Source organism: Zonotrichia albicollis, chromosome 1 (assembly GCF_047830755.1).
Source record: "Zonotrichia albicollis isolate bZonAlb1 chromosome 1, bZonAlb1.hap1, whole genome shotgun sequence".
Classification (NCBI taxonomy): Eukaryota; Metazoa; Chordata; class Aves; order Passeriformes; family Passerellidae; genus Zonotrichia; species Zonotrichia albicollis.
The window spans coordinates 93,664,453-93,677,321 of NC_133819.1; the positions used below are offsets into that span (position 1 = coordinate 93,664,453).

Genomic DNA, 12,869 nt, shown 5'->3' on the forward strand with positions numbered 1-12,869 from the left:
GTGGATTACCAGCTCCTCAGGTTTCATGCACTGTTCACTTTTTAATTGGCAGATTTTTGTGTTCCTTAAGTAAATTCTGGAATTCCAGAGTTCTGCTGTAATATCAGGTATTTTTTAGAAAAGATATTACTAAAGACTACTACTTCAGAACTATTCCAGCCAATTACTGAAATTTCAAACTCTCATCTGAGAGCATAATCCTGTCACAGCATAGCATTTACAGGACAACCTCACTTTTTCAATCAGATTATGGTCTTGGTATCAAAAGGCTTTAGAATTCATTGTGATTGTAACTGGAAGATGGGATTTGTCTGCTGTATTTGAGATAACTGAGAATTAAAAAGTGTAAGATAGAACCATTCATAAACTCTTTCTAGTCTTAAAGAAGCTGGTGTCTACTGCAGTGCCTGGGCTACAGAAAGGAAATAAGGCAAAAAAACCAAACAAATAAACCAAATTATATTTATTGGATATGTTGGTGGCTGCAGTTAAAGCTAAGCTTTATAAAATTTTACATGTTTGATAATTGTAAGTAAAAGTAAAGCAATTTTTTTTCTTATGATCAGTTATGTTTCCATTTATCCCTTTTATTTTGTGGTGGAGATCTAAATTCTCCCCCCGTCTTGCCTTCATTGAAAAATAGCTTGTATTTGTCTCACACTTTGTTTTAATTCCTTCTCCCTGTTCTTTTTACATGTCATTAATACCTGGTTTAGTAATTTTCTTGGTTTAGTAATTTTCTTGATACACTGATATCAACTAGAGGGAAATGGCAGAATAAAATTATTATGATTTGTACTATAGATGATGGCAACAACATGTAGCTAGAAGGATCAAACTAATAGAAGATATAACTAATTGGATAATTTAGAAGTGACTAGGGAAAACTGCTTTACATCTTCAATATGAAATTAAAATACTTGTCAACAAAACTTCTGCAGGTCTGTTGAAAGTTTTCCAGTTCCTATTTTGAGTGTATATGTAAAGAAAAATTACTTGGAGATCATTACTGAAATAAAAGGGAGTTTAGCAGCAGGTTCAGTGTGCTAATCCTATGTATGTTAGGAAATTAGAATTATGATAGGAATTCCCTGCTGTGTATTAGGAAACAAAATCAAATGGAAAACAATTTTACAAATGATCGATTGAAACTGTTGTTGTCTCTTTTTAAGGAATCTGTACTCCTTAAAATTAACAGGATTTATCCAGGGTTTTAGTTCATTTAAAGAATATTCTTTTCAAATTGCTTGAATTTATCCAGTAGCAGTGTTGGGTCATAACTGCTGATTGTCCTTTCAGAGACACAAGGTGTTTTTTGAGTAGGGGGAGAATAAGAATTGCTTTTCTTGATTTCTGGGAGATATTGTATCAATTTAAATGGTATCTTAGTTTTTAAATTTTTTTAGCTTCATTATCAGATCATTTTCTGTTAAGTTGCCTTTCAGAGCACAGTAGCTAACCATCAGGTGGGAACCAAAGGTATATTTTACAGGAACATTTTTTTCCACATTTGATATGAAAAACATTGTGTTTATTATAGTTGAAGATGGTTATTAACTGTAATAAACCTCATGCATTTGACAACTCCTTGTAGTCAGCTTCGTTATTTTGCTTTAATGAGCTTAAAAGGGACTTTTTATTATTTTGTTGTGCTGAATATAATTAATTCCTTACCATTGGTTGAAGGTGATAGGATAATGCATATTGTATTTCTCCATTTCATAGACTTTACATGTAACAATGGGGAAAGAAATACTGAAATCTAAGAAGTTGTTAAAGAAGCACACAAACTTGCAGGGAGACTTGGGAGCAGGTTTGTTGTAGATGGTTTGAACTCCCTTTTTTCCATACTGAAATATCTAGCAAGAAAGCCAGCAAATATTTAATGTGTTAAAAAAAGTAACTTTTCCCATTATTTAGAAATCAGGAAAGTGGTATTGCTGTAATCTTGTTTTGAAAGGTGTGATCTTTATCTTTTTATGTTCTTTTGCTTTTGTTGTTTAGGTCTCTGACAAGTGTAATGGACAGTGCAGAAAAAGGCCTGTCCTCGGCTGAAAACTTAAAAGGTTTTATTGAGATAATAATTCCATTACTGATTGAGTGCTGGATTGAAGCATCTCCTGCACAATCAGCTCCCATTCTTGGAAACCTTTTGGAATCAGAATCTCAGCAGCTCATGCAGCAAGTTCTTAGCATAATACATCTATTGTGGAAACTCACAAAGCGACACGATGAAACATACAAAATGGTAAGGGAGAAATGATCCATGCCATAATGATGACAGTTCGTTTTGTTTTGATTAGAAGCTAGTGGTTTGGTGATTTGAAGTACTGAAGGCACTTTGTTAAGAGAGAAAAAGCCTAGGTGTTGAGTAGATTTTGAATCTGGATTTTGTTGCCTCTTACTGTAGAAAAGAATTGGTTGAACTGAGCCAGTAGTTCAGTAAATAGTCTCCAGGAATCCTCCTTGACTGCAGCACAAAGGTTTTGAAACTGGAAATGGTAATGGAGAAGAGGAGCATTTTGTCTCCCAGATAACCTCTAGAATATAAATTGGAACCAAGTGTAGAATGGGGTTGTTTTTATCTTGTCTTTGTGTGTTGGAAAATTTCTTGGGAGTGTGGGAATGAACAAACCCTAAATGTTTGGAAAGGTGGAAGATTGTGGTGGTTTGAGATCCTGTAATTGCTTGGTGCAATCTGTGTTGCTGTGTCGTGATTGGTAGGATCATAAGACATTGGATCAAAAAGGATTTTAGGAAGTATCCTCTGAAGTTGTTTTTTTTTTTTTTCCCCCAGGTTATTTTCTCTGTATTTTACTTAGATAACTGAATTTCTTGTTTTGCTAACTTTTGTTGCTTTTCTAAGAAAAATTGCAAATTGGAAAATTTGGCTATTGAGTAGTTGGAAGAAATGTCTTGACAGCTCTTGGTTTAACCTGTGTATAGGACTGTAGGCCCCTTTGCTAAATGAAAAGCTACACATAGGGTAATTAGTAGAAAACATTTGTGGAATCATTACATTAAACCAAAGTTACCAAACATACCCCGCTTTGAGGGATGGATTCAGTGTGTCTGAGCAAAGCACGCTGTTCCTCTTTTTTCTTCTTCATCTTTTCTAGAGGCCCTCTTGGAAGTGGGCAAAAAGCAGGCACTTGACCTGGAAAATTCCTGTGGCAGCCTCCTGTCCCTAGCCTTTTTCTGAAGGATCCTGGAGAACTGCTGCCCTTAGCCATAGGGTGCCTGTGTTTTGGTCATGTGAATGGCACACTCCTCTGTCAAGATGTGAAGTGGTTTGGGTACACAGAGTTGGATTATGACCTTAAGTTGTTTGTGGGGAGAAAAAAATCTGAGGTTCATACAGCTTGGTTTTTTTGTGGAGCAAATTCCATTTTAGATTAATGGTTTGTTTTGTCTTTGTAGTTACCATTATATACAAAATGCATTCAAATGGCTCTATTTGAAAATGAAAGCTTTGCTTATTTAATAGCCCTTGGGCTTGCAGGCCAAAGTGGCTATTATAATCACTGTGGAAAACCACTCTGAATATGCTTGGTGGAAAGCTATTGATCTTTGAAATAGTTTAATGGCCATTCTCTGCTCTTAATAGTTGAGTATCGAAAAGATTTTTCTGCCTGATCAATTTGATAGCAATGCAGGTTTTTTTAGTGGTGAGTTCTGCTGGACACTGTGGAATGGTGGCTGTCTGCTAACCTGCAAAGAGGTATCGGAATATGTTTTAAGTCCACTCTGATTTTAAGAACCCTGATCAATTGGTATAAAAGTACTTTCATTCAGATCTGTAACTCAGATTAGTATTGCATATATCCACGTAAATATGTGCTAAAAAATAAAGTGGGTCAGTTAGCAACATGTTGTTGCTCAATGTTAACTTAGAGCATCTTGTTGTACTCCTTTGTTTTGTGGACTTTCATGCACAATACTTGAAAGTAAAGATGTATAAGCAACTTGGAATCAGAGGCTAAAGTTCCTAGTTTCATTGATTCCAATAATGAATTTTGGGACATAATTGTCTGAATTTATTTCATTTGCTACCATGTTTTCTGTCTATCATCTGCTTTCCTTAACAGGAGCTATGGCTTCGAATGAATTACCTTGTTGATTTCAAGCACCACTTCATGCGTCATTTTCCTTACTCTTTACAAGATACAGTAAAACACAAAAAGAAAGATCCATGCAAAAGGTAAGAATAAAATCAATGTCATGTACCAGCTTTTAATTTCCTAAGAGAAGTGGGGCAATGTGACTCACATGCTTTATCAAATATTAAATTTTTCATGATGGAAAATAAAACTTTTTATTGCATATTTCTTGAAGATCTGTGGAGATGCAGTTATAGGAACGTTGCACTGCTTCAAAATTGAGACGTTTTAGTTGTTCTTTGTAAAAGTATTGTAGAGGAAGTTGTCTGAATAGCATCCAGCAGAAAATTAAGTGCTGCCTTAGGGAAATAAAAGCATTTTATTCAACTCTTGATCTGGAATTTGCATATTGCTAAATGGTGATTGGTTTAGGTTGACTGGTTTCATATTTCTGTGTGTTTTCTTCAGCTGACTGCTAAATTACATTAAACATAGTTCAAACATTCTTTGCATCTCCATATAGTCTTCTCTAGTTGTGTTATGGGGCTGGGTGAGGACAGCTTGGAGGGGATATGGGCACACTGTGCCTGTCCTGTAGGGCAGAGCAGTACTGGAGCAGAAGCCAAACACACATTTCTTCACTATTGAGCTGCCAAAACAGATGCACCAGTTCTGTTTTGCTGCAGGCCAGTAGCAACTGGATCCAGAATCATTTTTAGAAAGGAGCATTCTTGTTTGTCTCTGTGGGCAGAGGTTGCTCTGTTCAGTGTGGAACACAATGTTTTAGTAGCAAGTTGTCTCCATTCTCAGCTCCCAGATGTGAGACTAAATTCATGCTAAAGTTGTTCTGAAAGCATTCTGCACCTTTGCAGTCTATGTAGGACAGTGGTGTATGTACAAGGGTTTTAGCTGGTGCCCATTTTTATTTCAAAAATAATTTTTTGAAATGTTTCTGTTCTCTCCCCCTCCTCCCCTTAGCAACAGGAACTGTATGAAATCCTCAAACAACATCGACCATCTTTTGCTGAATTTAACCTTGTGTGACATAATGGTTTCATTAGCAAGTGCTTCAACACTTCAGACAGACTCTGGGTGGCTGGACATGATAAGGAAATTTGTGACAGACACTCTTCAGGATGGCAGCAAGTTGAATAGCAAGCAAGTGAACAGATTGCTTGGGGTGACTTGGAGACTAATGCAAATACAGCAAAACAAGGGTAAGATGAGTAGTTTCTGGAAAGCAAAATTATGCACTGACAAAGCTTTGAGTTGTTTCAGCATTTTAATGCTGAACTTTATGTTCTCAGTTGTTACATCAAAATGCATTTTGTCACAGAGGTAAAATGAATTTCGTGGTGGTATCCTTGCATGTAGCATTGGAGACTTTGTTTTTGGAATGCTTTTAGATTCATACTGTTGATATCCAAAGTGTGAATATATTTGTACCTGTTTTCTGGTTTTGTTTCTTAAGATAATCTTATAAATGGGAGATTAGCTTTATATTGAAAAAGTAACTACTAGGCTGTAGAGATGCACGATACTTTAATGTACCAGTCCTCATTTAAAGTCATTAGCATAGCTGATGGACTCTCTCAAGTACTGTCAGATGACCATTTTAGTTCTGTGGTAATGTGAAATGTCAAGATACTTTTGATGGAAGCTGCTGTTGAGTATTTTCCAAGGTGTTTGATTTGAATTCTTTTCCAAGACAAAACATTTCCAGTTATGACTTGCAGGACCAGTCTAATATTTTAGCTTGCTTTTTTTCTTTCATTTCAAGTGCTACTTGGTTGTATTCCAAGTGAGACCTTGGATATATAGAACTTCAAGAAAGGACTTCATCAGTAACCAGAAAAGTGATAGCAGTCTTTTATATTTTACCAGTGTGATAGAAATGAATTCCACATCCAAGTAGTTTAAAGAAAAGCCCTTAGCAACAGATACAATTGTTAAGAGTTGTAAAATGAAAAGATGTCAAATGTCCCTCAAATACATTTTGTCAGTTAGTTATATTTCCTGCTAAATTCATTTTAATTGGGAATCTGTCTATTCCCATATCCCTGGTGACAAAGGTAATAACTGCTCATTCCTATCTGCACTTAAAATTTAGCTTTGTGTTAAGGAAAAATAATAATCCAAAGTCAGAGCCTGTTGCACCACCTGAGATAAAGCAGAGGAGTTGCTACGCAGGAAAGTAGCTTCCAAGTAGTTGTTAGACTGTTAGATATTTCAGGCTTTCTTTGTAATGAAATACTGATTTATTTTTTTAACTTTGCCAAACTTCTACCAAACAGTGGACAATTTAATCATTTTCTGCTGATCCTGTAGAAGTTCAGTGTGAAATTAGGTATCTCACAAAGCTGTGTCTGTTCATGTGGATGGTTTATCTCACCCCTTCAAGATAGTCCTTGTGCAGTACTGAAAACCTGACTAGGTGTCAGATTGTAATTAATCTACCAGCTGTAGAGGAGATAGAGCCTTGACATACTGGAGCAACAGGAAGATTTCAACAAGGAGAAGTGCAAAGCCCTGCACCTGGAGAGGAACAATCCCATCCTGTACCTGCTGGGGGACAACCAGGTGGAAGCAGCTTGGCAATAAAGGACCAGGGGTCCAGGTGGAGCCAGCAATGGGCCCTTGTGACAAAGAAGCCCAGTGGGGTGCTGGGCTGCATTAGGAGTGTTGGCAGCAGGTTGAGGGAGGTAATCCTGCCCCTCTACTCTCCCCTGGTGTGGCCACTCCTGGTGCAGTGTGTCCAGTTTGGCACTCCCCGGTAGAAGAGTGGCATGGACATACAGGTGAGAGTCCAGCACAGGCTGTGAAGATGGTGAAGACACTGGAGCACCTCACCTGTGAGGAAAGGCTGAGTCAACTGGAGATGAGAAAATTTGGGAAGCATCTCATCAGTGTATGTAAATACTTGAAGGAGGGAAGCAAAGAAGAGGGAGCCAGGCTCTTTCCTGTGGTGTCCAGTGACAGGATAAGCAGCGGTCGCAAACTGAAGCACAGGAGATGCTGCCTGAGCATGAGGAGGACCCTTTCCACTGTAAAGATGACCAAGGCACAGGTTGCCCCTAGTGATAGTGGAATCTCCATTCTTGGATATACTCAGAAGCCATCTGGACATAGTTGTGAGCAGCCAGATCTAGCTGATCCTGTTTCAAATGAGCTCAGAGTCATTAATTCCCACTCTTACTATGTGATTCTGTGGAAGATAAACGTTCTGTCCTTGATTGGTTTTTTGATAACGCTTTAGAAATTTTGAACTGTGTTGTGTCAGATGGGACTGCAAAAGATGGTACGTAGAAAAAAAAATAACTCTTGATTTGTTGAAAACCATTTGACATGGAGATTAAAGCCTGGAAAGGGCATGTGTTATTTAGAAGACAATGCAAATTGAAAAATGAGCCATTACAGTAAAAAAAAAAAAGTTTAGAGCACAATGGAAATCAAAGGAGGGAAAGTTTACGTAGAAAAACCAAAAGAGCTAATGAAAAAGAGATTAAATAAAACCATAGGGAATGTCCTGTGCATTATCCTGCACAAGCATGGTTCCATTTTTCTGGATGGCCTGTTTTGAGTAGAGATTTATGCTGGGGTGAAATGCAAATAGCCCCTTTTTCTGTGAATGTGTGGGAGAGCTTGTAGCTGTGTTGTCTGAAGATTATCTCCATCGCTTAAGATCAAACTTGGGACCTCTCTGTAGTTAGGAGGTCTGCTGTTTTCTTGCATTTCTCAGGTATGACTTCAGCAGCTTGCCTGCTAGTTGTGTTTTTGATAAATTTTCTTCATGCAACAAAAGGGAGCACACTCAGTCACTTCAGAAGGAAGCTCGACATGTGCCGGTTAAAACGGAAGTATTTTAAAACCTCATGTGTTCTTCAGCTGTGTTTTGGACATCTGTATGATGTGGGCCTTTTAAAGTATTACTTTTTATGAGTTCTTTTTAAAATTGCTTACATTTTTAAACTTCTCCAGTTCACATGAAGCAATTCAAACAGTAGGACCTGTTTTACTTAAAATGCCAGAGAGTTTTAGGGAAGTGAAAATTCTACTCACTTAGAATGCTTATTTATTTTTGTATTTTTTCAGTGAACAGTTTATCAATTGGCTATAAACTACATAAAGTTGTAATTGTTAGTAATTTAAGAATAATCCAGTATTCTGTTTAAAAAATGCTGTCCAAGGTGAATCTTCACCTGAAGAATACATGTGTTGAGTAAGCTGATACTTCTGATGCATTGAAAATAATTTAATAGTATGTATCTTGGTTACATAAAATATTAGAATGGATTTTATTTTTCTGTTGAAAAATATGGCAGATTTTAACTTCTAAATGGCTCCTGCTTCATGCTGGCATGTGACCATGCCATTTCAGGTGGTTTTTGTGATGTGCTTTGTAGTGAGAATCCTTGTATGGTAACTTGAAGTTGAGTAAGAGTTTTGCAGGCCAAGACTGGCCCCTGACCGGATCCACAATCATTTTTAGAAAGGCATATTCTTGTCTGTCTCTGTGAGCAGAAGTTGCTCTGTTCAGTGTGGAGCACAATGTTTTATCTGGTTTTGCACACATAACTTGCTAAGACTGATGTGTGTACCTGGGTGAAAAGACAGATGTTTCTGTCTGTGGTTTATGAAGATAATTAAGTGATTGCTGCTACCTAAGTATGCCTTAATTGGATTGAATTCTTGGAACCACAAGCTCTTCTGTGACAAACTGAGTGAGGTCTCATACCTTTCATGTATTGCTTGAATTTTCAGATGCTTTCCTATTTTTCTAGGCTTGTCTCCTCTGAATTCAGGTATTTTTCCATGCTTTGTTAATTTTTCCATGCTGTGGTTTAGTTTGGTTTCCAAAGAATATGTTTGTTCTCTTTTTCAGTCTATTACAATAAGTTCTGTGTTTGCTGGCTAATTTTTTATCCTATTTGGTTACAGTGGTAAAGCTTTCAAATGTTGTGTTAAGTCTGGTGATAACACATGGTTGATGAGAACTTCAGGGCAGGAGAGGTTGCAGGGGAGTTAGCAGTTCTTGTAATGTCTTGCCAGCTGCCTCTTGAGGTATTTATGTTCTGGTTAATTAGCAAGTGTCACTTGGAGCAAGCTGGTACAGAGACAGGGAGAGCTGGTGAGTGTGTGCAGGGAGAAAGGGATAGTGCACAGAGAACTGAAGGCACTGTGACAGTGAGGTTTTGAGGAGCAGAGGTAAATGAGAACATTAGTCTGAAGTTGCTGCACTAGGGGAAAAGGATTAAGCAGGAATTAATTGCTTTTCAGCTACCTTGCAACCTGTCTTCAGGAAGTTCTGAAGTTTTCGCTTGCATGTTGTCTCTATTTTGTGTTTCTTCTGTTTCCTTTTTCTTTGTTTCTTTTCTGTTTCTTTCCCAAGCTGCTCAAGAAGTGTTGTTTCAATGGTTTAGAAGTCAGTCTAGAAGTTACTTCAAAATATTTTGGTATTTCCCTCTGGACAACAGTGTAAACGGTTGTAGATAAAGATGCCAGCTCTGTGTGTGGGTGTGCATGTATGAAATCAGAAGATTAAAAAGTATTTCTTCCGATTTTTTTTCCCAGTAGCAACGGAACCCTTGATAAAAGCAGTATATACACTGTACCAGCAAAGGAATCTGCTCTTTCCAGTTCGTACATTGCTTTTGAAATTTTTTAGTAGAGTTTACCAAAAAGAAGATTTGAGGACGCAAAGAATCAGGTAAGAAAAAGAAAAAAGGCATATTGTTTTTAATTTCAAAATAGTGTGTTTATTTGGGGAGTGGGAATACTGAATTCACGTGTAGATGTCATAAAACTTCATTCTGAATCTGTTTTGACACTCTGTCAGTGGAATTTTAAAGTTTGTGTACTCTGTGAAATGGAGATGTACCAGCTTAGTTGTCTATCTTAGCATAGGTGCTAGATAGATGTTAATGATTTAAATTTTAACTTGAAGTACACTGCTACAAGCTTGTTGTTACTGACTCTGGCAGTCAGTGGATGTGTCAAGATCCACATGCAGCTGTAGCCATGGACTATTTCCATCAGTTCAGCCTGAGGTCATGAGCTTGTCACTTAGTGCCTTTCTTGGTGTTCTGATAGTGGCTGTGTAGCTTTCTGACTTTCTTCAAGAAAAATACTGAGTTGTTTTGGGGGTATGGTTCCAAAGGGACTGGGTTTGAGTGTGTTCTTGTCTTTCTGGGCTCCTGGTTCATCATGGATCTGTTAGATCATGGGCAGCTTTTAGATACCTGACTTGCTTCAGATGCAGGCAGTATGAGGAGTTTATTCTCTCTATGTAATGCTGTTGCAACAGTTTTTCATTAATCAGGTGTGTCCAGATTGTCTCCAGATCCTTGCTAGAATGTATTTTTCAGCCAGTCATCTAGTTCCAGGACATAAAAGCCTTAAACACAAATCATGTGTTGATGTGTGTGTGTCAGTCCTGGCTCATTTGGGAACTTTGTTTCCTGGTATAGTAAAGCATCTCTAAGGCTCTGGGAAGACCTTTTCTTCTCCAGGCTGAGCAACAGCAGCTCTCTCAGCCTGTCTTCATAGGAGAGGTGCTGTAGACCTCTGATGATCTTGATGGCCTCCTTGGACTTGCTCCAATAGCTTCTTATTTCTGGGCACCCAGAGCTGGATGCAGGACTCCAGGTGGGATCTCACCCGAGCAGACTGGAGAAACAGAATCCCCTCCTTGACCTTCTGCTCACACTGCTTCTGGTACAGCCCAGGACTTTCTGGGGGATGTGATCTGTTTCTGCCACTAGAAAAAAAAATCAAACCTCAGGTCTCTCAGAAGTTGTGGCATCTGTTAACACAGTCAAGTTTTGGGAAAATTGTTCCCTTCTACAACTTCTTTGCTTTGTTACATCTTCTGTTGTAGTAATGCCTGAGTGCATGTAATTGGATCTACAGCCAGAAATAATCTAGTGCTATGCTCTGAAAATTATAAAAAGTATAGGCAATATGAAAGACAGGGAAAAACACTTGGGAATATCTCAGTTTTCTCCTCTTTTCACACAGAGTGAAAAGGAGATGTTCATAATAATTAATTTCCATGAGGTTATATAATCACTGTTCTCTGTACTTACCTGAAAGTCTTGAGCATCTAATTGATTTCATGTGACCATCTGGGAAGCTTTAACTTTCTATCTTTAGACATCCCAAATAGCAGTAGTTTTGCTGCTGTTCCTCTTAGTCTTCTACATGGATCTGTGACATTTTTTAGTAACAGATGAACAAAATCTCTAAATTTCTTTGCAAAAAAGTATGACTGCACTTATGTCTGACAAGACATTTCAAGACAGCATAATATTTGTATACTGCACAATTCCAATTTCCTTTGGGAACAAGTGGGATTTTTTAATTTCTTCAAAATGTGGGCTGTTCAGTAGCTCCTTCCCTCCACTGTTGTTCCCTCCTCTGAGTGTTTTCTTCGTTCTTTGAATTTATTTTTTTCTCAGAAGCTTGTCAAGAATAGTGTAAGAAGAACAGAATTCACATTGGAGCATTTTTCAGAATTTTTTGTGAATGTGTTTATTTTTTAGTTATGTCTGATTTAAAGGATAAAGTAGGAGCTTTTGGCCTGTTGCTGTCTTGTGGAAAAAAACCTAAATTGGTTTATTACATGGTTAGGTTTTCTCTTGAGGTTTTAGTTTATCTTCACCCCTAATCACTGCACACATACTGTGCACTGTGTGTATATGTGCATATGTAGTGTGTGTGTGTGCACATATGCATTTATATAGTGGTTGGAGTCAGTGGGTATCTATGTCATGAGCTTTCCTCATCATTCCTTGGACCAGTCTAAATCAGGAGCAACTGCAGCATCCTCTGGCAGGGAGTGACCAAGCTCAGCTATGCCAAGACCCAGCTTACTTTCGCTTGTTTAATCCTGGCTCCTTCTAGCTTCATTTGATACCAGCATCTGCTTCTTTCTGTGGAAGATGAATCAAATGTTTTATTCCCAGCCACTGTTTCCATGTCAAGTGATTTGAGACCTCTGACCCCACCTCCAACTCATCCACTTCAACAGTCTGTTTTCCAGGCTTTTCCTGCTGTTGAGCAGTTCATCTCTATGCAAGGCCCTTCTCTCTTATGTCATGGGTACTTAATTTCCTTGAAAAGTTTTTTGTGACAGGTCTTTGAGAGTGAAATAATCTGTATCCATCATCATGCTGCTCTTGTTGACATCTTCAAAGACCTACTTTGAACTTCTTGATTTGCACTTGGCAGCTTTTTCTCTTGTGATCATCACTTAAGTAAAAAGCTGATGAAATGCTTTTGGTTTCTAAATTATACTTGATTTGATAAGCCAGGGTGACATAGAAATTGTAGGCTCTGAAAGATAGTCCATACTGTTGTTTCAGTTTGAGCTAGAAAGGAGAAAGAAAAGCAACTTAGTCAAGACTGGGAAGATAAATTTGTGTGGGTTTCTGTTTTATCTTCTTTTTCTGCAACTGATTTTTCCTTCTTTCTTTAGGAGTCGAAGTAAAGTTCTGTCTCGTTGGTTGGCTGGCTTACCTCAGCAACTGGCTCTGCTTGGCTTGAGGAACCCTGAGCTTTCCAATCAGCTCATTGATATCATTCATTCCGCTGCTTCTCGTTCTAACAAGGAATTGTTGCAAAGTTTACAAGCCACTGCTGCTCGAATATATGGTAAGACTTTGACACTACAGCATGAGGAATTTTGTCCCTCACCTGGCAGGCAGGTTGCAGTAGGTAGAAAATCCTGTTGTTTCCTAGGTCAACCTAAAGACTAGATGGGGGACAGGA

At 38.1% G+C, this 12,869-nt stretch overlaps 1 protein-coding gene across 2 annotated transcripts in view; it reads left to right on the forward strand.

The window, feature by feature from the left end:
* The window catches only part of TEX10 (testis expressed 10), a 55,291-nt gene that overhangs the window by 8,333 nt on the left and 34,089 nt on the right, over positions 1–12,869 (forward strand). The window contains exons 4-8 of one of the 2 annotated variants that reach the window (XM_074547163.1): positions 2,005–2,248; positions 4,089–4,201; positions 5,079–5,317; positions 9,672–9,807; positions 12,577–12,752. In XM_074547163.1, the coding sequence (XP_074403264.1) occupies positions 2,005–2,248; positions 4,089–4,201; positions 5,079–5,317; positions 9,672–9,807; positions 12,577–12,752 (908 nt within the window). The remainder of the gene's footprint in view (positions 1–2,004; positions 2,249–4,088; positions 4,202–5,078; positions 5,318–9,671; positions 9,808–12,576; positions 12,753–12,869) is intronic. The other variant, XM_074547174.1, reaches the window with a different exon arrangement.